Below are 26,235 nucleotides of genomic sequence, written 5' to 3' on the forward strand. Positions count from 1 at the left end.
ACAAGATAGCATCACAGTTGCTGCAGATTTGTCGGCTGTACATCCATGATGCGAATCTCCCGTTCCACCACATCCCAAATGTGCTCTATTGGATTGAGTTCTGGTGACTGTGGAGTCCATTTGAGTACAATGAACTCATTGTCATGTTTAAGAGATGATCCATGCTTTATGACCCATCAGTCTCAGGGTTCAGTGTGTTGTGCATTCAGAGATGCTCTTCTGCATACCTCGGTTGTAACGAGTGGTTATTTGAGTTACTGTTGCCTTTCTATCAGCTGGAACCAGTCTACCCATTCTCCTCTGACCTCTGTCATCAAAAAGGCATTTGGGCCCACAGAACTGCCGCTCACTGGATATTTTCTTTTTTTATGACCATTCTCTGTAAACCCTAGAGATGGTTGTGTGTGAAAATCCCAGTAGATCAGCAGTTTCTGAAATACTCACACCAGCCTATCTAACAACTAAGCCACATTTAAAGTCCCTTAAATCACCTTTCTTTCCCATTCTGATGCTCGGTTTGAACTGCAGCAGATCGTCTTGACCATGAATACATGCCTAAATGCATTGAGTTTGCTGCCATGTGATTGGCTGATTAGAAATTTGCGTTAACCTAATGCTTAATAAAGTGGCCAGTCAGTGAAGTTTATATTGGCTTTGTCAAAGCAGCATACTTACAAAAATGGGCAACTGACTATTACTCTAAAACAAAAGAAACTCAAAAAGACAATGAAATCTTCGCGAACTGAAAGTTTAAACCCTATTTAAACAAAATAAAATACAACATAGTTGACTCAGACCTGCTGCCAACACGCATTGCCCTTAGCAATATTCACAGTCAATTATAGCGATCACTTCAAGATGCTAGCTTTTAACAAATGGTAAAAGTAAAATTAAATGAAAGATCTACCTGACTGGTTTGCTAATCAGTCTTTTCCTCACAGTTAACAGAATGCTCGTTCTGGCTATATTTATTTATTTTTTTATTGAACAGATATGTCTAATAAAAGCATAAAATTGCAACTCTATTTTTGACCAGTTTATCTTTGCTGCTACTTTTACAGCTTAAGCAAAACTTGCTAAGCAAGTATGAATATCTTGTCCGAAGATAATAAATGGCAGAGCAGAGCAGCTTGTAAAAAAAGGTGTAAAAACACAGTGTTAAACTGTAAACAGTGCTCTCCTTCAGTTATCGCTATCTGAATGATGACACTCGGTTAGCAAGTACAGTGCTGCAATATGGCTAGCCCTGTCATCCTGGCACTCACAACATCAGCGTCCAAAGCTAATCTAACCGGCTCCGATGAGAAGGTCTCCCCCAAGAAAGCTACGATTTTAAAAGTGTCTTGGTTGCAGCACACTGTGTTCTCATGGCAACATGTACATTCAGTCGAGAAGGAAAGGGCTTCCACTGATTATAGGTAGTTGTAACATTGCATGTGCCCTACGGTAATACAGCACAGTGCTTATATTCTTTTAATAACACAACCGTTTGGAACCAAATCACAAAACATATATATTATATATAATAAAATAACTTTTAAATATAAAATATATGTATTGAATGCTGTTTGTAGTTAATTATGTATTGCTCAAGGGACTAGAATGAGACATGAATACCAGTGAAATGATTTCAACAGAAAAAGACTGTACATCAGCTCCACGTGAGTTTGGCATTCAGCTTCAGTAAGCCAATATGAGATCAGTCATGGCTAACTTACCCTGTTGCTAGGAATACAAACACTGACAACAACACACAGAATGCTATATGTCAGTTTGCAGAAGGTGGAGGTCAAGAAAAATGCACTGAGAAAAAAAAAATGGATTGCTACTTTCCTTTGTGAATGCTTCCCTTGAGATATTTGAACAAATATACACAACAACTACATGATTCAGAGCTCTGAGAGCAAGTGAGGGAGAAAAAAGGTGGTTGTGGGGCATTAGGGCTTTGTATTTTAACCTCAGAATCTCCCCTCTGAAAATCATTCCTGAGCCATCAAGCAGAAAATCATTCCACAGAAAATCACATTTACCCCCATTATCGGAGCTCCACCTTAAATCCCCCAAGACGTAAGAGAAGCAAAGCCAATCCCTTATGAACAGCCTCTCTAACATTGACAAGATTAGTCAGCATGGCAGTATTCCATTCTTACACAAGTAAAGAGAAAGGGCTACAATTTCAGTCACATCCCAATCCAGGTTTGTCTCTTAGGAGCATTAGAGCTTTGTGCAAGAGAAGGGTGCCAACAAAAACAACCCAACTCGACTGCTTTGAACAGTTAACAGTTTGTGGTGTGAGCAGGTGACTCGATTGCCCTTAGGGGCTGCTTGCTGATGTTCTTCATTTAATTATGTTCCTCAGACCTCACTCTCAACACTAGAGAAGTGAGCAGAGCCTCGACGTGAGCACATGTTCTTGGTTTTAAGGGGAAGATGTGGGGATTGATACCTTTGGGGTTGGGGAACTGATCGCAGTTTCTGGTATTGGAGCTTAGCACTAGAGGAGGACAATGAGGAGGGCTGTGGTGCACCAGGTGTAGATGAGACAACGGAAGGGGAGGAAACTGAGGAGGAGGAGGTAGGTGGAGGTGCGTGTATATGATGAGAGGAAGAGGGTGGTGCTGGGAGTGCAGGAACCATTGGAGAGGGTAAAGATGGCGGTAGGCTTTGAGGAGGGGAGGGCGGTTGTCTGGACCGGTCTGCGCGTTGGGGTCGTTGTGCACTGAGGTTGGACTGGCTTCCAGATTTTGCCTGGCTTTGAGCCCGGTCCTGTTTAGATGATTGCCGTTTAGGCCTTACGCTGCTGCTGAAACTGTGGCAGTGGGGGAGGAGCTCCTCCTGACTCCTAGAAGTGACCCGATTCCATTTAGAGTGAGCGCTGGCAGAGTGATGGGGGGACTGGCAGGAACAGGATGTGTGGCCTCGACTCTTCTCTTGAGACCTGCTCTTAGATTTCTTTTCAGTCTTGACTGGTAATTTATCTACAGACCAGTATCTCCGTGGAGGTGGAGGAGTCAATGGAGTTTGGGGCCATTGGTTTGATCCTAAGCCTCCTGATCCCCATCCTGTTCCTGTACCAAACCCCAAACTACTTTCTCCTCCACCCCATCCCAAAAAAGAATCATCTCTACTGTTTATGCTACCTCCTCTTTCTCTGGCAGGGTAGGTGCCAAAAAACCATCCTCCCCCTCCAATGCCACCAACTGCCCTTCCTTCGTGACCCTCCCAGTATCTCTCAAACTTACCAAACTCTCCTGAAGAACCTTCATCATCTGTGTATATCTCAACAGTTTTTTCTCTGTCCCTTTCAGACTCTGAGTCCATTCCTCTACTTTCCCGTCTTCTCCCCTGTTCTTCTGCCCTATTTCTTTCCATTTCAGACTCTTCCTCTTCTTCCTCAGAATCCCATTCGTGAAATGACAGGCCTTCTCTTGAGCAAGGCTTACCTCTACCATTTTTTCCTAAAAGAGGCCGACTCTCTCCACCTCTACCTCGCTCATCTCTCTCAGGTCCCACAGATTTTCGTCTTTTAGAGGCAATGGGAAGCAGGGGCACAAAGGACGATGGCGACTCAGAAGTTGGGTTCCCACTACCCCAAAATTTAACGGTCGAAGGAGGTTTGTTTGAAGTGGAAAAATGCTTGTTATTGGACCTTGGTCTGGAATGGCGATGCGATTTTGGGCTTCTTTGATGCCTTTCCTTTCCCCTACTGCCTTCTTCATCATCTCCTCCTTGATCATCCCTGTCTCTCTTAACAGCATCTCTATCCCATTCGTAACTCCTTGTAGAGCTTTCACTCTTTTTTCTGAAAGAGCTTCGCCTTGGTGCAGGATAAGAAGAGTATTCCTGTCCTATTCCTTTTTCGAACACATCTTTTCTGTCCATATCTACCTCTTCTTGCTCAGATCGCTTTTCCCTCTCTCTTTTCCTGGCCTTCTCTTCTTTTTTCTTTTTCTTTTTCACTTTACGTCTTTTACGTTCCCTTTCTCTTTCACGGTCTTCTCGCTTCTTTTTCTTTCTACCCTTCTTCCTCCTCTTTCTCTCTCTTTCCCTTTCTTTGTGATGCCGTTTCTCCTCCTTAACTTCTCTATCTCCAGCTGCCCTTCTACCTTTTTCTTTCTCACCCCAAGATGCCCACCACTCTTGAAGCTGTGCAAGCTGGCTGCCTGCTCTGTCTCTCACTTGCGGCCGCTGTGCACAAGGCTTTCGGGGTGGTATAGGTGGTGGTGGAGGACTGCTGGGCAGTGAACGAGAGGACATACGTGAACGACTTTTTCTCCTCCCCAAAAGCAAGCTTGACTCTTCTGTAAGCTCATCGGTGTCATAGTCCTCATATATGTCTCGTACATCTGCCCGGTATCTGAAGCTCTGGGATGATGTGTATGATGATGAAGAGGAGGGAGAATTAGATCTAGAGATTGATTCTGAAGAGGAGGATGAACTGGAGGAGCTAGAGCTGCTAGAAGAAGTGGAGGTGTAACATATGGATGGAGAAGGTGTGGGTGGAGTTTGTGTTGGTGATGAGAGGGGCACAGGTATAGGCAGTGGAAGGGGAGGAGGACGACGACCTCTTCTCCCACCACCATCCCTTATTCCATACCTGCCGCCACCTCTCCTTCCAAGTGGAAGGATATTTTCATACAGTGGTCCCCCTGAGCCCTTCCTTTTTGATAGACTACTTCTCCTCCAGACAGACTGCTGAGGTGGAGAGGGATGTTGTAATGCAGGGTTAATTGTATGTCCAGATGTTTGACCTTTAGGGGGTAATCGTGGGTTTCCAGAAGATTTTGTACCACGATGCTTAGTTTTTGGAGTTTGAGTACTCAAATTTTGAGGCTCTACAGAGACCCCTAAGCCCTCTGGATCGATTGGGCCATAGTATCTCTTGTACTCATCCAGACCTCCCTCCCCTCCAGTTATTCCTGCACCCCAATGAGGGGGCATGCCTTGGAATGGGGTTAAATCTGTAATCCCACCACTCGGCTTCTCAGAGCCCACCTTTGGACGTGTCCACCGATCCACCACAGCTAATCGACGATCATGACGTGGTAGGAATGTAGAGCAAGGCATGGGTGCCCCGAGAATGGGACTGTTTGATGGCCCTAAAGCCATTGCAGAATGTCCACCTGATGGAGGGGAGCCAGGAAGAAGAGCACTGTAGACTGGTGGCTGCTGGTGGTGTTGCTTTTGTTGCTGCTGTGGCTGTTGTTGTGCCATAGCAATAGGGGGATTGCCCACAGCCGTTGAGATCACATGAGGCGGTGGAGGAGGAGGAACTGTGGAGACGTGATGGTATTGAGGAAGTGTGCATTGGGAACCTCCAGGAGCTGTTTCATCCTCAAAATTGCAGCAGCTGTACATTCCCTGTAAGAGATAACAAACGAAAGATTTATTTAGCAAACAGTTCAGAATATCATAATTTTTCCCCTGGTGACATACAAACAGATTTAGATGCTAGGAAAATGTCTCAGTAAAGACGTGAAACATTACCATAATAATGAAATCTTAAAGCTCCCAGTGCTTTCATGATGCAAGAATACACACAGTGTAAGCTCAACTAACCTTTCTCTGAGGTAATAACAATGCTGACCCTACTGTTTGAGTGTCCCATCTAACCTGCCTTACATTTCCCTCATAAAAAGTCTGTTTGCTTACAAAGGGGATTCAAGAGTCTTCTCATTCTTTCCACAGTTTAAGCACAAACAGGTTGTGATAAGACAGATTGAATAAATGATCCATCTTCTGTCATCCCCTTCTTCCGTAATTCATTACAATGAGAGAAGTTAGGGCTTTAATAAAATCCCTCTGTCTGTGCTGTGGGAATGCTGGATATGCCATCACATTTTAAAAATGACAGGAATTAAAGGAGTGTGCTGCACAGTCCCCTTCTAAGGATTTAACGGCTGATTGCTGCAGATTACTGCATGTCAGTCTTTGTTCTATCTGTGTGTAACAAGAATTACAAAAAAGGTTATCTTGCTATTTATTTGCAAATAAATTTAAACGATTACAGTTTTATTTCTTAGGTTCATTCTTCCATTTTCTGGGATACTGATTTCAGTTTGCAGAGCTGGAATGAATTTGAGGCACAACTATTTTTTTAATGCATTTTATCAGCAGAGTTGCATAAGAAATATTCATAAAATGAGTATATTTATCAGTTAATTAAATGTTTATTACCACTCATAGGCCTTCAAACACACATCCTGGATTTTGAAATTACAAGCATTTAATTCAATCCATTCTATGAGGTTTCTAAATATGAATGGGAATCCTTCGGAAAAATCCAGAGCGCACACCACAAATCTCTCTGTTGCTCATACACATTAATATCCCTAAGGGAGAACCTGTTTTATCAGTAGCGTAAATGACTGGGAAAAACCATTATTCTACAAATCATTTATTTATAAATCAAACTCAGATGGGACATTTAACAAACGTAAAGTCATTTGCAGCCTTTTATATAATAAAACAGACTTATCAGCGAAGCACAAAAAGTGAAACATTATCCACAAGAGGAATGCCGTCATTCATAAAAATGTTAATGCAATCATCAGTGGAGGACTGTGGGTCAGTGGTGGGGAGAGGAAAATATGCACATATATTCCGAGTGCCATTAACATGAATTGAAGAGCTATAATTACATTTACTTCCTTTAAAAATTAACAATCACATTAATGTTTTACCCAAAACAATTGGCAGACCTAACATTTATATTACAACAAGATTTATTAGGGTCACTCACCCGACTAAAAGCCAGTAAGAAGTCAAGTCCTCTAGTGCGGCCTAAACAGTGGCGGAGCTTCCAATAGACAAGATGCTCCCATGCAAACACCAGCAGACTCAAGCCCATGGCAACCAAAAGCATGTAGAAAACTCCGGCCATGTTGTCTATGTCCAACTTGGAACTCATCACCTCGATCTTATCATTATGGCAGATCCCGGACAGCCAGAGTCGTTCAAGCATGTCGATCTCATCTGAACAAAATATGTGCACAAAGATAGGAGATAAGATAAGCATACAAACAGGAGACAGATGGACAGACAGTGGAGAATCAAAAAAGAAAGCAGAAGAGGAGTAGTTTCAAACCCTATTGTTGGGAACAGCGAGCCTTTAATTCAAATCTCCAGACTTGTCTTGGTTTAGCTTGGGTTATTATTACACAGTGTTCACAAAAAGGTGAAAATGGAAAAGAAAAAACAGAGGAAGAAAATCATGAAAGGCAAGGAGGAGGAACGAGAGATCCAGAGAAAGAGAGACTGGAGGATAATAACAGCTTTGATGGAAGTCTGAAATGGCCTGGTTTCGAGGCTCTTGTGATAAGACAGGCCTGGAGTAGTTTGGAGATGAAAGCTCTAGACTGATGGGCCTACCTCCCAACAATAGCCATTAGTGCATTTATCAGAGTGAAAATGTCACAGTGAAAAAATAAAGGCATGACAAGGGCATGTTTCTGGCAGAATAAACAACATATGCATTTAGATGTCGGCTTTATATCGAGGATTACTCCTTCACTCAGAAGAACGCAGAGAGAGAGATAAGTCTAAATCCTCTTTTCATTTGAAACAAAGGATGAAAACATTTCTGCATTGACCTGCAGGTTTGTCTCAACGCTGCCTTGAACTATGGCTTAGGTAATGGGAAATTTAATCACAGCGACTGAAATCATAATATATTTCATCACATTTATTCAGACAAACAAAAACCAGCCCTAATGAGAATTCCAATCCAAATTGGAAGGCATCAAAATTAAAAATCGAGGCGTTCAACTAGCATGCTGTTTGTTGAAGTGACCCTTCGGCTATTCGTAATTGTGTTCATTTGCTGTGACGCGTTTTCCAATTCCATTATTCATATTTCACTGAGACTCTTCCAGCTCCCTTTCAAATTTAGTGTTTAATCATTATGGGGAAACTCGCTAGGCTAACACAGATCTGAAAAAACAAGACTAAAAACACTGTATTATGCATGCTAGGCCAGTGATTGGCGATGTTACAGATTTTTGCATCCAGAAGTCTCAAGTTTTTGTTGTTTTGGTTGTCAAGTACTCGTGTGGAGGTACAGTCTGGACACACCAAATTCAGCTTTCACTAAATCACATTTTTGTAGTTCACATAGCAATGATAACTATGTGTTCGCACCTAAGGCAGCGAGAGCATCAAAGTTGGCTTTGGCCTCCTGGTGACAATCCTGTCTGCCTCTACTGCTCCACCAGTGAGAGCGTCAAAATTCACTACACTAGTCTCGTATTTAAAGGGTCATGAAACCCCCCTCTTTCGGTTCAAGTCTACCTCAGAATTTTTAAAAAAAATGCTCTGAGATGGGGAAGTGGAGCACTGCGAGCAGAGGGAGGAGTGGGCGTGGCCAGCAGAGCAGGGGAAAAAGAGGGGAGCGAACAACTGAGACACAAAATGAGACACAAACTATGAGATCAATGATTTTACAGTTTACAAAGTTAAAATGCAAAGAAATAAACAGCAAGTAATTTAATGTCCTGCTATATTTGTTACTCATGATTTCATATACACATAACCACAATTTGTTATCATCATAGAGATAATCGTGTTTATATTAACACCATAAATGAGGAGGACTTCTCTCCTCCTCAATCCCTGGGTCTAAATGCAGGCAAAAGTGGATAGCAGAGCAGCAGGTCTCTTGCCCTGTCTATTCCAACAATTAACCCTGCCGGGGGATTTAAACATAGGCAAATACAGCAGCACGGATAGGGCATCTGTCTGAATGGTAACAAACTTAACTGATAAAAGAAAAAGTCTGCCATTCTCCAATTCTCATACAATTATATCAAAGAAAATGCTTGCTGCAAACTAACAACAAACCCCGTGGATCATGAAAACAAACATATACAACTCATGCCGTGCATGGACGCAGTCTCACCCGGTCATTGGGTCTCAAAGCTTGGCAGGTCTGTCTTGCCTTTAGAAAGCATGTTCTCTCATGAATAATTAAGAAGCAGAGTCTTCTCATAGGATAAGAAAACTCCGCTATGAATAATAATGAGAAACAGACGTGTCATCACTCCACTAGCAGATGTGCGCTACGTCATCAATTTTCATTCCGCTCCAAAAATGATTTAAAGCCCGGAAGATGATATTAGAAGACAAATGCTCAAAATTATCCAGTTTTACCTACAATCAAAGTTCACAGGTGCTATCGTTGGTTTAACCGATGCTCAACATACAAATCCGGTAAACATTTTTTAAAAAGTACTCCAGGGTGTCCTGAACCTTTAAAGGGGCGGTTGCAGTTTATCAGCAAATCAGTTCCTGCGTAAAAACATGCTTTCTAGCGTGAAAATGTGCTTTTTATCATATTAATTTTACTATGGAAGATCAAGTTGTTGTGTGTGGTGTGGCTTTGCTCCACTTATCCAATATGTGTCCATATGTCTGAAATATTCTGAAGCAGCAATACTGTTTTGTACTGTCATAGTTAGCATGAGAGTCCCGCTTTTTTTAAGAAAAAAAATATATGTACATTAATGCACATGAACTTGCCAGTAACTTATTTTTAATGTATGTCCCTGTAAGAAAACATCATGAATAATTGGAAATCTGGCAACTGCATTCATCAAACCCTTGGGAACAACTGTGGTCAGACCCAAAGTTCACAGAACTGTGTTCTCTGGAGTACTCTTAAGCAACTTCAACATTCCAATTACTTGCCGCCGTGTCATAGCTCACCTGATTTCAACTCTTCTTAATGCTAGGGATGCACGATATATCTGCGACCATATTGATATCGGCCGATAAATGCTATTTTTAATGTTATCGTTATCGATCCGATATCAAAATTAGGCTGATATCTTTAAGCCGTTATATTACGTAATTGTACAGAACTTCCCTCCTCGCACATACGTGAGTCGAACTTGTTCAGACTTGTCCAGTGCACTGGAGCTTTCCTCACATTGTTTATTCTTTCAAAGTCCGTCCTTTCTTTGTGTGGTTTTGCTTGTTAACTGCATAATAATATAACATATTTAAATATTTATATTTATCGGCTATAGTATATCGGTTATCGGCCTCCAAATCTTAAGAGTTATCGGTTATCGACCAATGAATAAATATCGCTGCATTCCTACTTGATGCCCACACTGGCGAAGATGCTCCACTCCTTGCTGCTTATCGCCACCTGCTCCCATTGAAAATGAATGACTTTCAGCTACTTTGACGCTCTTGTGGCTTTTGGTGTGAAGGCACAATAAAAACAAATTTTCTTTGCAGTCTTGTACTCTAAATAGATGGCCAAATGCATAACAAATTTTGGTGAAATTCTCTTACCATCTCCAACTAGCTGCAGGAGCGCGAGGTCGAGTGGACGCTTCCAGCGGGAGTTCTTGTGTAAGGCAACTCCATATCCTGTAGTAGCAAACACTTTTCCAGAGCCGATGGTCATTACTTTACAGCCCTCATCTTTACGAGCCATGTAGTTCAGGACAGCTGCATCATATATGAATGCATCCAGTTTGCTGCAGAGACAAAAAGGAAATGGAAAACAAAACAACAAGACATGAGGAAATTACTTTAGGGTGCTTTCACACCTGTGCTTCAAACCGAGTGCAACAAATGATACATTGTAGCATTTTTCTGTGGTTTTGGTTTCTTGCCCCACCACACTGATTGTCCTTGTCTGAACCAATCGAAATACGAAAATGTAAACATGGACAACATCCACGTCCCTCGTTGGCCAGATGTGTCATTGAACGCATTTCCTAAACTGCTTTTTGATTGGTCAGGATTAAGATTTGCGAATACACCTACAGAACTCCTCAAAGTAAACAAAGAGAGGATGAAAAGTCAGCAGACAACACAACACTTGTTAGTATGGAGAGATGACTGTGCTGGCTGACAGTATCCCTGGTTATCATACAGTATCTTATATAGTTTGTATGCATCACTTCAGACAATTTATACAGTTCAAGAATGAAGTGCAGATGTAGCTAGAAAACAGTAATTTAATGTAGTACAAAAGCAAAGGCAAAGGTGCATCACAAGTCTGTAGTTTTCCATAATAGGTGAAAAATTACAATGGTCCATGGGGGACAGTTACTGCATTCTTCAAAATATTTTCTACAGAGGAAAAACTCAAGTAGGTTCTGACCAAGTGAAGGGTGACTAAATGATGCAACTATTCTTTTTTTCTCTCCCTCCAATAGCCTTTAAAGACCAATAGATTTCTGTGACCTTTCTATGAGTTTTTCTGGTGTTGCGTATATAAATATATATAAAGGTTTCACTCAAAAAGAGCCAATGTAATATTTTTGCCTTTTGTAATGTAATTACTTTTTTTTTTAAATGTGATATTAAATAATCAAATTCAATTATTTAATTAATTACTATAATGCTTTAAAAAATGTTTAAAAAACTTTGCAACCCTATATGTTTGATTCATAAACAGGAATTTCTTTTGAATTCTGTTAAAAATTTTATTTCAGATCTATTTTTTAATAATTTTTTTACTAAGATTTGCATTACAATCAAGTCTCTGGAGAATGTTTTAAATCTGTGGTCCCCAACCCCCTAATCATTTGGTACTGGGCCACACAAGAAATCATTAATTATTTCCATTTTGTTTATGATCTGAGTCTGAACGATCTTTTATTTTGAAAAATCTTATATTTTGAAAATTGACTGTATTCTCTTGGTTACATCTCGGTCACTTGAGCGCCAAAATTTAACCCACAAGCTAGCAAAATGAGTAAGAAACAGATGTCTTTGGAAAGTTTTTTGCGAGTGGTAAAATGCCCAGTGAAGGACCCACAAACTGCCAAGGAATAGATCTGCAACCAATGTGTCAACAAATCAGGTCAATTCAGCATGCCTGTGCAAGAAAAGTATCAACCGCTGTAGATCGCAAATGATGGCAGACAATTGCGCAGATTTGGCCTGTACACATATTACGTTTTTTTCCACGTGCAATTGTGTTATTTCCAATGGTTTGTTATTTACTATTGAGAGCGATGCGCACAAGCAGCAAGCATGCTCGCACCTTCCAGGCCAGGCACACCCATTTTAAAATATCTCAACTTTTCAGAATGCTGTGAGCGTATTCTAACATATATAGACATATATTCATTTCGGTAGACTAATTACCACAGACAAACAAAGAACACTCAAACACTGCAGTGCTTTTTAATTTTCTCAATAAATAAAACTTGTATCAGAGTTGCTGGTTCGCATTGCTGGCAATAAGTCTGACGTGTTTCCAGTGCATGTTGGACTCAGGCAGGGCTGCCCTTTGGCACCAATTCTGTTCATAATTTTTATGGATGCACTGGGGCGGTTTGCTGCTTAGTGTAACACGACTGGGATGAGAATCAGCACCTCCAAGTCTGAGGCCATGGTGCTCCACTGGAAAAAGGTGGTTTGCCATCTCCAGGTTGGAGGAAAGTATTTACCCCAGGTGGAGGAGTTCAAGTATCTTGGGGTTTTGTTCAAGAGTGACGGAAGGATGGAACATGAGATTGACATTCGGATTGGTGCAGCGGCAGCAGTAATGCGGTTCGTTGTGGTAAAGAAGGAGCTGAGCGGAAAGGCAAAGCTCTCGATTTACGGGTCAATCTACGTTCCTACTCTCACCTATGGTCATGAGTTTGGGTCATGACCGAAAAGACAAGATCTCGGATACAAGGGGCTGAAATGAGTTTCCTTTGCAGGGTGGCAGGGCGCACCCTTATGTATAGGGTGAGGAGCTCTGTCCCCCCAGTAGGAGCTCGGAGTAGAGCCGCTGCTCCTCCACATCGAGAGAAGTCAGCTGAGGTGGCGCAGGCATCTGTTTCGGATACCTCCTGGACGCCTACCTAGGAAGGTGTTGCAGGCATGTCCCACCGGGAGGAGGCCTCGGGGAAGACCCAGGACACACTAGAGGGACTATTTCTCTCGGTTGGCCTGAGAATGCCTTGGGATCCCCCCGGAGGCGCTGGAGGAAGTGTCTGGGGAGAGGGAAGTCTGGGGTTCTCTCTTGAGACTGCTGCCTCCACTACCCGGCCCGGAAAAGCGGTAGAAAATGAATGAATGAATCAGAGTTGCAGCAATGTTTTGTCAGCTTGTCATCCTCTAAGAAAACAGCTTAGAGTCGTCTAGCAATCTACGTGCAGCCCCTGGGCCTCTGTAGAATAGCCATGGGTTGTCCAGTCCGTGTGATAAAAAGGTTTGGGGACCACTGTTTTAAATGAACACTCACATGCTAATGCCAGCTCCACTGAAATACCATTTAAATTCTTGCAGGACTACATTTATAGGTTTGCCAATTCGCTAGCTACCACTTTACTCTTTCAATTAAGAAAATGGATGTCTAAAAAAAGAGATAAAACCATAAATGGTGAAGAAAATTTAATTATACAAGCGAGGCATGAGTGAACTTTTAAGTAAACCACCATCTTAAGCAAGAGTACTCTTTTTATATGCAGGCGGATAATCAAATACCTCAAGATTTTTCTGGGACACGTCTTGTGTCTTTGCCATAAACGTGATAATATATGCGCACAAGCACTTTGCTGAACATCACCAAAGAGCGCTGATATTGTCTGGCTGCTCGCTTTGCTGAATGGGCAGAGCATAACAATTTGTGCAGACACTGGTCTTCAAATAAAGCACCTGAAATGAGACTGGATTAGCTGCAATATCTGTTCTGTGACCACAAACGCACACTTATTCCATGGTGGCTGAATAGCAGTTTGAGTTTCATTTTGTGTAATTACTTTTCTAAGCAAGGCTTGATAAAGCAGGCGCTCACATTCCTCAAATAGTCTGAAAACTCACTTTAATCTTATTACAGCGCTAAATAATTCAGCGGGTGAGACTTTACTGTAAAGCCATACAAGTTGCTTTTCAGAAGTGGAGGAAGCATTGTGCCTTCATCAGAGTCAGGTGAGCCGGTGTTTCCTTGATCATATTTTTTGCTGCCTTGTAACATGCCAACGTCTTCCAAGCAAAAACCCAAACTGACAGCTTATTACTGGCTACTCTTCAGCCTCCTGCTAAGCACACCTTGAGGTTATTAACAAGCTCAACTTGGCCCTCTAAGACCAGTGAGAGCCGCATTAGCATTCAAGGTGGCAGGTTTTGTCAGAAGTGTTGTATCCAACAAAACAGAGCCCTTGGGGGAAAATGAGTCACACATTTCAGTAAGGGTGAAACCAAACCAACAGAACACACAGAGACAGGTGTCTGATAGCGCACAGTGCAACACCGCTGAAATGGGAAGCCGGTAAAAGCAGTAGGTAGACTGTTGAGGTATCTTTGAGAATCAGCTAGCGCATAGTTGGAGGCCTGGCATGTTGACTTATGGGCCGGCGGTCCTGCATTGGGTTGCGTGGCTTGAAAGAAAAAAGTGTCTCACTTCATAAGCTGCAACTATTACACAAACCAAGTGCTTATGAACGTCAGATGAAATCTTCAGGAGAAATTGCAAAGTGGAAGACTGTGATTCTACATTCTAGCCTGCAAGCAAGCGTAACCTTCTTTTTTTGCAATGGAATGCATATTCATGACTTTTGTATGCATAATGCAGGGACTTGAGTTTAGATAGGATGGCCATAGACACGCACACACATTAAATCAGCAAAGCTGTGCTTGCGACACCACACTGTTATTTGATCATTCTGGAACTGAAATAACAATGCAGAGGAGCAAATTAATAATACACAAGTGTTAATGATTAAACTCTAGCAGATGGAAATGGAAGAGGTTTTTGCATAAAAACTTTTTATGTAATAAAAGTTTTGTTTTATAAACTCGAGCGGAGTCGACTGAATTCGACACATAAAAGCTCTATCACAGTAAACTTTACTCTCGATTGAACAAATATAATTGCAGCATGCCTCTACAGCCAGAGCTGTGGTCACCCACTGTATGACACCAATAAAACACTTTCTGATGCTATATAAGAGCAGCTGTTTGAATTGTATAAGGATCTTAAGGTTAATGACAATACCTGATCGATTCGTACAGTAGTTCCTGAAGGATGTATCTGTGTTTGCAAAGCAGTATATGACCATTATTCATCATACTAGGAAAACACTGAAAACCATCTGTACACTGTAATCTTTAAAAATATATAACTATGACATGCTATTGTTTGTTTTTGCGGTATTTGTTATCTTTTGTGCCATTTATTTGGCAAAACAAAATTATTTAATGTGATTGCCTTAAACTTTAACATATAAATTCACTTTGGTAACAATTTACAATAATAAACATTTAAGTAATTAATAAGTGTAATTAAAAAGTAAAAACTAATTCATTAATTAATAATATGAATCATAAATGTATAATAAAAATAAATAAATAAATGAAAATGTAAGTAAATTAGAAAGTATTTAAAATATATACTCTACCTGACAAAAGTCTTGTCGACTATATATGTTTTAGGAGCAACAAATAATAACTTGACTTCTAGTTGATCATTCAGTATCAGAAGTGGCTTATTTGAAAGGCAAAAGCCCTTAGATTACGCTTATTTAAATATAATCATGCCTTGATTTTTAATTATTTAATTAGGACAGTAAGGTCTGACTTTGCTCAGACAAAAGTCTTGTCACTTAACAGAAATAATGTCCAGTATAGAATATAAAGTCATGCTACAGTGGAAGAAGAATTAATATTGTGCATGACTCCCATGAGCTTGGATGACTGCATCCATACATCTCTTCAATGACTCAAATAACTCCTTAAAAAAGTCATCTGGAATGGCAAAGAGAGCATTCCTCCTGTCTCCTCCTTCATCTTATCCCAAATGCTTAAATGCTTAATAATGATCATGTCTGGTGTCTGGCCTGACCAATCCTTGTGCACCTTGACCTTCTTTGCTATAAGGAATTTTGAAGTGGAGGCTGAAGTATGAGAAGGAGCGCTATCCTGCTGAAGAATTTGCCCTCTCCTGTTGTTTGTTATGTAATGGGCAGCACAAATGTCTCGATACCTCAGGCTGTTGATGTTGCCATCCACTCTGCAGATCTCTCACTCGCCCACATACTGAATGGAACCCCAAACCATGATTTTCCTTCACCAAACTTGACGGATTTCTGTGAGAATGTTGGGTCTATGGGGTTCCAATAGGTCTTCTGCAGTATTTGTGATGGTTGGGATGCAGTTCAACGGATGATTCATCTGAAAAATCTACCTTCTGCCACTTTTCCAAATGATCAGCTAGAAGTCAAGATATTATTTACAACTTGACTTGATCCTTACAACTGGGATCAATGACAAGACTTTTGTCAAGTTGTATATTTATATACAGTTGCAGTCAGAATTATTAGCCCCGTTTATTTATTCCCCAATTTCTGTTTAACGGGGAGAAGATTTTTTTCAACACATTTCTAAACATAATAGTTTTAATAACTCATTTCTAAACTGATTTATTAAAATGCCATGATGACCGGAAATAATATTTAACTAGATATTTTTCAAGACACTTCTATACAGCTTAAAGTGACATTTAAAGGCTTAACTAGGTTAATTAGGCAGGTTAGGGTAATTAGGCAAGTTATTGTATAATGATGTTTTTTTCTGTAGACTATTGAAAAAATATATATATTGTTTAAAGGGGCAATATATAGAGGCCTTTATAATAATTTTGACCTTAAAATTATTTTAAAAAATTTAAAAACTCCTTTTATTCTAGCTGAAATAAAACAAATAAGACTGCCTTGCTCTGTTACACTTCATTTGTGAAATATTTAAAAAAGATAAAGAAAATCAAAACGGAGCTAATAAATCTGACTTCAACTGTATATTCTTTTTACAAGAATTTATACACCAAGGATGGGAGTTCCTTGAGGATAACCATATGTGTTGGCCTATGGCATCTGAAATATTAAAAACATTTGGAATAAATTATTTAATAATAAGTATATAAGTAATAACTATATGAAAAGCTACAGTATCAGTTAAATGTGTCTGTGTATTAATACTGAAAGCTGTTTTGTGCTGCTTAATATTCTAAAGTAAACCATACTTTTTTATCATGTTTGAAAGAAAAGTTCAAAAGCCTGGCATTTATTTGAAAAATAAACCTTTTACAACAATACATAATATGTAACACATCTTTATTGAATAAAAGTATTAATTAAAATATAAAACTTATAAACCCCAAACTTTTGAACAAAAGTAAAAAATACTTTGCCCAGTTTAAATAAATTGCTTGTGATGTTCCTGATTGTAAGTCACTTTGGATAAAACTGTCAGCTCGATGAATAAATGTAAAATGTAATGAAGATGTAAATAAAGTAAATGAAGTTTGACTGAAGTATGTTAAGCCAGAAATATCAATAACACTGTCACTAATTCAGTTAAAAGAGTAGTGGTGCTCGCTGGATGTTTGGTCCGTCTTGTGACACGGCAACAAGGATGAAAGTCAATCTTCACACCCTCCAAGGAAATGGAGACGAAAAGCAACAGCCAACGAAATAATTAACGCCTCTGTTGTGATCCATCATGTCAGCCATATCCGTCAATTACTTGTGAGCACATCTGTTTTTCCCCACTGCTAAAAAGAACATCTTGATTCATTGGGACGTAACACTTTTGTGGTGTGATTTAGAGACCATTTTGGCAGATTTCTCACTCGCAAATTTACAAATATGGAACATCACAAGTGTTTTGTTATAATAGGACAGTGTTTCTTGATGTCTAACTATTGTAGTTAAGCTACTGTTTAAAATTTGGGCTCAGTTTTATTCAGTAAAGATGAATTAAATTGATGTAACTTGACTATAAAGACTTACAAATGCCTTACATTGTTGTAAAAATAGACCTCCTGTTTATCAAATTGCTATATTTATCGACAAAAATTTATAATTTACAACAATTACAACAATATTTAAGCAGTTTTTACTTGGACTGGAAATGTTTTTGAGCACACATTCATTATATTAGACTGATTTATGAAGGAACGTGACATCAAAGACTAGAGTAATGACACTGAAATTTAAGCTTTACCATCACAGGAATAAACTACATTTTAAAGTATATTAAAAAAACAATATCTCTTTCTCTCTCACACACACATAGCATTATGTACTCTGATATAAACACATGCAAAGTAATCATACTTTTTATAAAATTGAGTAGATTCTTTGTTAAATAACAATCTTTTTAACAGAAGTGGTTAAAAGGTTTATTTTAGCTAGAAGGAGCGAGTAAATGAAAAGAAATGTAAAAGTTTGCTTTGTTTTGTGATGTGGAAAAAATATAGACAAAATTATAATTATATACATTTAAAGTAAAATGTTATGGTTTTAACATAAGAAAACAGCTAGGAATTAATTTCCTCTGCATGAACAGATGAGTAAAGTTAATTAGATATGATAAGTTTATTGGCATACTTTCCCTCCAGAAAGATGACATTAAGCGTTGAGTAATATGACAGGGTGCATAAACGTGCATTAAACACTCAGCAGTCACAATATACACAACCTGATAAAAGCCTTGTCGTCTATCCAAGTTTTAGGAACAACAAATAATAACTTGACTTCTAGTTGATCACTTGGTATCAGAAGTGGCTTATATGAAAAGGCAAAGACCTCTAGATTACGCTTATTTTACCAAAATAAAATATGATCATGCCTTGATTTTTAATGATTTAATTAGGACAGTAACGTCTGACTTTGCTTAGACAAAAGTCTTAATATTGTGTATGACTTCCATGAGCTTAGAGGACTGCATCCATATATCTCTGCATACATCTCTCTTGCGTTCATCTTCAATGCCTCCTCCTTCATCTTACCCTCAATAAGGTTCATTGTCTGGTGAGTGGACTGGCCAATCCTGGAGCACCTTGACCTTTGCTTTCAGGAACTTTGATGTGGAGGCTGAAGTATGAGAAGGAGCGCTATCCTGCTGAAGAATTTGCCCTCTCCTCTGGTTTGTAATGTAATGGGCAGCACAAATGTCTTGATACCTCAGGCTGTTGATGTTGCCATCCACTCTGCAGATCTCTCGCACACCCCCATACTGAATGTAACCCCAAACCATGATTTTTCCTTCACCAAACTTGACTGATTTCTAAGAGAATCTTGAGTCTATGTGGGTTCCAATAGGTCTTCTGCAGTATTTGTGATGATTGGGATACAGTTCAACAGATGATTCATGGGAAAAATCTACCTTCCGCCACTTTTCCAAATGATCAACTGGAAGTCAAGTTATTTGTTGCTCTTAGAACTGGGGTCGACAAGACTTACGTCAGGTAGTGTACACATGAAACTAACAAAATGTAGCAACTTATGCCTCTTTAGGGTAGTGCTGAAAACATTTATGATCAGTATATCTTTAATTCAGCATTCATCATCCACGTTTTACGACAGGATAAACAGCAATTTGACAGCAAACAATAAATATTATTGGTATGAGCAATAATTTGTATTCACTTTCATCTGTTTGCATATATAGCATGATGAATAGCTCACTGCACTTGAAGCTTTGGTAAAATTAAAAAAGAAACACCCAAAACTGTATATGGTATCATAACAAAAAGGGACTAAAGAATCCCGTCAAGTGCGAACATAATGACATGTTCTATACTATATGTACTATATCAATGAGCCTAAAATGAGGTTTATGTCACTCTAAAACCAACTCATTGAAACATCTTACTCATAATGATTATTCAGAATAACATAAATGATTAGACTACTGATGTGCCTGTAAACATACCCATTGGTACTTAAGACTTACCCGGTTTTAAGGTTTTCGATGGCATCTTCCACTCCTCTCTGGTTGTTCCGCACCATGTACTGATGCATGTTGGGGTAATTGCTGCGTATATTCTCCTCTGTACTGCCATTTGGGACGGTGCCGAAGCGCAAGGGAGGATACTGTTCAGTGGGATGCTGAAACTGCAAACACAAGTGGGAGATACTTCATTAGCTTTCTGAAATATGATATTACATTTCAGACCATTGAAATTTGGTTAATTAATCATTTTGCTAAGTATGATGGGAAACCAAAACGTGGCGGGAGGAGGGGGGAATAAAACCCATGAAAATTGAATCATTGTTTTATATGATTACAAGCTGATGATATATTTGCATAATTTGGCCTCAACAGCTTCACACAAACAAATGTCTGGTTCAGATTCAAATGAGACCTGGTTAAAGAGATTAATAGAGGATATACTTATCACTGTGATGCAAGCTACTCTTATAAAACCGCCATTTTAGCTCACTTTAGTACATATCAGCTCCAGCAAGGGATGCACCGAAATTAAAATTGTAAACAATACTGATGATCCAATAATTCTTGTCATTTTATGGCTGATAACTAGTGTATGTAGTTAAAATTAATAATTGGTAGCACTTTAAAATAAGATTACATTTGTTAACGTTTGTTTACATAAACTAGCACTTTTAAGGTGTTTATTGATCTTATTTAATTGCAACGTTTACTAATACTGCCATGCAAGGGCGTAAGGCATTAGCTTGGCCGAAAATGAGTTATTGATATTTTTGGGACATTCAGGACCTCCTTTATCATGTGGTTAAGTATCTTGGGTCAATTTCATTGTTTTTTTAATTGCCAGATTTTCAATGTTCTACCTATAATTAATTTAGCTGGTCATTTGTCCTTGCAGAGCCAAAATGCATTATTAAATTCAACATGCTTCTTTGGTAATGTTATTTAAAAGGAGTTCTGCAAACATGAATTAACAATTAAAAGTTTACAAAAAAAACTTTAGATATGTATTGTTCATACATACATAATATATAAATAAAATATAAACTCAACTTACAAATTAGATTATTAAAATGTAAATATTTACATGAACTAACAGTGAGCTGATATATTTTTCATTAAGTACTTTCATAAATTAATATATTATTGTATTTCTATTTGTTAAATACTGGGAGATTGTTAAATTGTTAGTTAAACGAAATAAAATCAAAATATTAGAAGGAAAACTTAAAGGAAAATGGCGTAGAAATGTTACCTCGGCAAATATCTAACATAGAGACTATTTCGAGGGATGTAAACAATAACAATGGTCCTTACGTATTTCCTGTTTTACATTTTAATTATCAAAGCTTCCGAGAATCCAAAAAGGGCCACATATTGATAATGTTCTGACAGCAGTTTTAACATCAAGTTAGGATTGATTTGCCTCTTGTTACAGTTAGGAAATCGTTTAACAACAAACAGGAAATGTTCCACCACATTGAAATGGTCTATTGATGAATTACAATAACTGGTGAAGTATAAATGAAGCTAGATAGAAATATTAAGCTAGTTTTAAATATAAACATGAATGAAAATGAGAAAGCACACAACATAATGACTAAAACCAAAATTCTAAAGTAAAATTTAGAACTAAAAGTTACTTCAAAACATTAAATACAACTGTAATATACAATACTAAAACAACACTAATAAACTGATAAATACAACCTCAAATCATAAAAAGTTAGGACAGTATGGAAAACGTGTTGCTTGTTGCTTGACTAATTGCTGGTTGCAGTCTGGATGATCCTTTTCTTTTTTGTTTCGGAGCGTACAGCGTCCATTTCTGCCGAAAAATACCTGACATACTGATCTATCTGACCACAATACATGTTTCCACTTTGTGATGGTCCATCTCAGATGCCTACGAGCCCAGAGAAGTCGCTTCTGGACACTGTTAACATAGGGCTTCCTTTTGGCACAGTACAGTTTTAACTGACATTTGTGGATGTAACTACATATTGTGGTACTTGACAAAGCTTTGCAAAAGTAGTCTTGAGCCCATGTGGTTATATCACTTATAGATAAAAAACAATTCTTGATGCAGTGTCCAAATATCTTACAGTAAAAATCGTCAGGAACACATTAAATAATGTTTGTTGTATTGACTGCAATGAAATACAAGTCAAAGTAAATTTAGAAATCCACACTGGTCCAACTTTTTCTGATTTGGGTTTGTACTTGATTTGTATTCTACATTATTTCTACAACAAAGATTACGAATTACTTTAAAACAACAGTTACTTTTTATTTCTGTAAATAAATTTAGGCATCACAATAATAATATACAGAGTAAATGATAAAAAAATAAGTACAAGTTTCATTAACTGCTTATTTAGGAAGAAATGTTTTAATATTATACAAATGTTAAAACATATTAGCAATGTCATTTTATTTAAACAAATGTAATCTAAATATTTCATATATTTAATAAAATATAAAAATATTTGATTGTACACATATTTAACTATATACAATAAATAGTAATTGTATTTCATCTTTTTCATCTCATGTTATTTGCAAAATAGATGAAGAATTATACAACTATTAAACATGACAAATCATATTTTTATTACTTGCCATAATAGCAAATTGGAACATTTCTTCCTAATTAAAAGACCCACATCTCATGGTCTACCTTCTTATCGCTGAGTCCTGACACGGTGTCGATGTACTCCTCTTGGATCATGAAAGCTGCCAGGTTAGCAGTGTAGCTGGCCAGAAAGATGACAGCAAAGAAAGCCCAGACCAGCACCATTATCTTACTGGTAGTGCCTCTCGGGTTCTCCACCGGAACGGAGTTATTAAACACCAGAGCCCACAGCAGCCAAATAGACTTCCCTATAGTGAACTTTGAACCTCCAGCCGCTGACAGAAGAAAACACAGACACGTCTTATTACGATAACAGCAAGCGCGAAGGGAGAAAACAGTGAGACACAGAAGAGAAGACGGATTATAGCTGGAGGTCTGTTGTGGAACATGCTTACAATGATAATAACAATCTGTAAACAAGCCCTTCATTGCTGATTGCCTTCAAGAAAGTGCCTGGAGCAAAGCCTTAAAATATATAAAGGACTCACTCTTGCCGCTCTGTAGGCTTCGGTTATATCCGACAGGGCTGAAGAACTCGAATATGAAGACGGTTACAGCGACCACAGACAAGCACATGACGAACATCATCACCCACACAGCTGGACTGTACGGCTCTGCCAATAGCGGAAAAGACACATTTATGAAAATTAATGGAGGACGGTACATGGAGTCTTACACTACGGGGCTGTTGAATGCTTGATTCTGATTGACTGCTTCTAAGGTGTGAAATTATTTGCAAGGGAAATGCAGTTTTTTCCTTCCCTTTTAGTAATTCCAGGCAGGTTTTGAACTCCATTACAGTTTTGCATCCCTAAACTGAATGATTTCAGCTATTTCAGCCTACGACAAAAAATCATATCAAACCAAAACAGTAGGCTTTGGATGAGATGTTGAAGAAACTAGTCTGACCACACTCAAAACAATGAGCCACAATGAAGTTTGTCATTAAATATCCCATGAAATTAAAATAAAGTGTTTTAGATGTTAGTATCATCAGTGGTGGAAAGAGTACTGAAAAATCATACTTAAGTAAAAGTACCATTACTTGCCTAAAAATGCAGTGCAAGAAGAGTAAAAGTATCTGTTGTAAATATTACCCAAAGAATGAGTAAAAGTAGACCTTTCAAAAATACTCAAGAAGTGAGTATTACACTGTTTGTACACAGATTAAGGCAAATAACTATTACTGATGTCCATGTAAACGTAGTCAGTAGTGTCTTCAAACTAAGTGAAAGATCCAGAAGGGCATTCTGGTGATTTGATTCAGAAGGGCACTTTTTTGTCAGACAGCTCACTGGTTTTACTTTCATTCATTCACCGTCATTCGTTTTAAAAAGCACCCGGGTTATTTTATTTGTATATATTTTACTGGAACACATTAACTCTACACGTGCCTGATAGTTAGCTGTGGAGCTAAATCATATTATTCCCTCAAGTGAATGCATAAAAATCGTCATCATAATTTACTGGAGTGCACGCCTCAATGTCTCGTGCCCCCCTTAATAGGTGCTGGCGCCTCCCTAGTGGGACGCACCCCACAGTTTGAAAACCCCTGGTCTAAGGCACAGCACAATTTTGTTTTGATTAGGATTTAGGGTGCTAAGATGCGATTACTCAACATATTAATGATTATCGCCTTATTCTTTCATGTTAAAGAGGGTGTAGCCATTGGAATTGTTTTGGCTTGAGACTTCTTGTTTCATTCACTTCTATTCATTTTTTAACCATAAAAATGCTGCTCATAATGCTGTGACTTTCCTTTCATGTAGTGTGTAATGTAACTTGTTTGTAAATGTAAAAGGTCTGCAAAGTTTTTATAGTCTGAGGTGCTTGATAAATAATTTTACAGTCTTCTTATAGAAAGAACAGATTGAATTGAATTTCAGCTTCACTGCCATAACAGATCTACGTAAATCCATAACAATTTTTCATAATGCCAACCTGTGGTCTTCACCGGATGGCCAGGCACGAACAACATCAATTTTGACTCGAAAGCACTGTGGTTGGTTTGTGTTGTCAATATCATGTTGGTATCAAGATTTTTATACACTTTTTTACACTTTTACACATTTTATACACTTTCACAAAAACAGCTAAATGGATCTCTGACTATTGTTAAAAAAGTAAAAGAAACCCAAATGTGATGTGAAACTGAATGTATAGCTCAATTTGAAACACTGCAATTGAGTGGAGATAGTCATAACAGCTTTACTTTAATTATCCACAGCCATTTTTACCCCATTATCTTCAATCTGTAGGTTTCTGTTATTCAGTTTTGTGACATTTTTGCCACAAGCCCTCATTAATTCTGATGGACATACACTTGCTCCTAATGTAGAATAATTATAGAGCTATAACCTCTCGTAACATGCCACAAACTAAATGAAAACATTACAGAGAGATGGCCAGCTGAAGTCGTGCTTTGCGATGGAGGTTCGGGGTCGATCAGTCCTTTCAATGTGTCATCATTGATCTTGGCATGAATTGATCAAAAAAAATCAATGCCATCATTTCTGTCCTACAGTGTGTACAATCGTTAAAGACTGTGGAAGCACTGGGAGATGAGATCCAGATATGGTAATGGGGTTTTGCTTCCAACACATGCTTCTAGAGGCAGAGCAGTCACAACAGACTTTGGCATCTGACCAATCAGAGCATAGTAGACTCTCAGAAAAGAGAGGTTTAGAACGAACAGATGTTCCAATGAATAGTTTAGGACCTTTTAGAAAAAAAAAAGAAGTGATATGAAATGTATATTGTGACAAAAGGATGACCTTTGCAAAAATCCTTAACCTTTATAATACAATAATGGGGCATGTTGGGGAATAATGCGATATTCTGCAAATAACAGCACTCGTACAGCCTCTTCACCCTTGTGTATTACTTCACCCACATACAGTGACAAGCAGAGGACACTCTATAATTTGACAAATATTGCTGCTGTAGGACAAAATAATGTACTTTTGAGGCTTTTTCAGGCAAGAATGTAGTTGTTTAGATTGCAACTATGCAGTTTATTTATAAGGATAGTGCCTATTTTAAATATTTATAATTTTGGAGATACAGCGTATCAGTGGCCATATGCCTGTCATTAAGTAGAGAAATGATAGTTGACGTTGTCTATCCACAAGATGGCGACAGAGACACATAATAAGCCCTTAGAGGAGAAAAACAGCGTAATTTCTAACTACAGCTGATCAAATCATTATTATACTGGGGAGTGACATTCTAAGTCGATCTCTCTCTCTTTTGTATGTTGCAGTGCTGTATTTATACCATAGTAGTTGTAGTGTATTAAATGTGAGATGGGACTCACATATCAGGAATGTGTGTATTTTGTGTTGGCCACTCTTTATATAACTTTTTGGTTGACCATCTGTTTGTTTCTAATGCGTCTCCTGTTTTTGTTTCTGCAGACTAGTTCAGTAAAAAGAAAGAAAGAAGAAATGCCTGAATATGTTTAGTGTTTTTTCTTATCGCAAACACAACAGTAATCTGGTAGTGTTTACTTTGCTTTGCTTTGCTTTTTTGGGGGGCTTATTTTTGTGATATCCTGACTGCAACAGAGAAATACTGAAATCTCTGTAGACTGATGGCTTTTCATGCCGTTCAGACTTCATCTTAAAATGTGAGCAAATTCAACTATTTTGTCATCACTTTAGACATTATGCAGGAGAATCATTCAAATACTAGCTCTGAAGTGACGTTGGTGAATTAGAAATGGTTTCTGCTGTTCTGATGTCAGCTGCAGATGTGAATGAATCGCGGAAGAAAGTAGTTCCTCATACAAAAGGGTTTTTAGACTCTCCGTGTTTGATTTTCTTTTTTATATACACGATTATGCAGCCGAACTGTTGTATCCAATAAAAGCAATATCACATGAGTAGCAGTGCAATATGGCTGTATATAGT

General features: G+C 38.5%; 1 protein-coding gene across 1 annotated transcript in view; it reads right to left on the minus strand.

Moving 5' to 3' along the window:
- Nucleotides 1-462: 462 nt before the first annotated feature.
- Nucleotides 463-26,235, minus strand: part of grin2da (glutamate receptor, ionotropic, N-methyl D-aspartate 2D, a) — a 42,770-nt gene continuing 16,997 nt past the window's right edge. Inside the window, exons 5-10 of the mRNA XM_056480104.1 lie at nt 22,813-22,938; nt 22,370-22,599; nt 19,693-19,853; nt 10,300-10,487; nt 6,743-6,975; nt 463-5,361 (exon numbers count right to left, since the gene is read on the minus strand). Of these exons, the coding sequence (XP_056336079.1) occupies nt 2,356-5,361; nt 6,743-6,975; nt 10,300-10,487; nt 19,693-19,853; nt 22,370-22,599; nt 22,813-22,938 (3,944 nt within the window). The 3' untranslated portion in view covers nt 463-2,355. The remainder of the gene's footprint in view (nt 5,362-6,742; nt 6,976-10,299; nt 10,488-19,692; nt 19,854-22,369; nt 22,600-22,812; nt 22,939-26,235) is intronic.

The sequence above is a fragment of the Danio aesculapii genome, chromosome 19 (assembly GCF_903798145.1).
Source record: "Danio aesculapii chromosome 19, fDanAes4.1, whole genome shotgun sequence".
Classification (NCBI taxonomy): domain Eukaryota; kingdom Metazoa; phylum Chordata; class Actinopteri; order Cypriniformes; family Danionidae; genus Danio; species Danio aesculapii.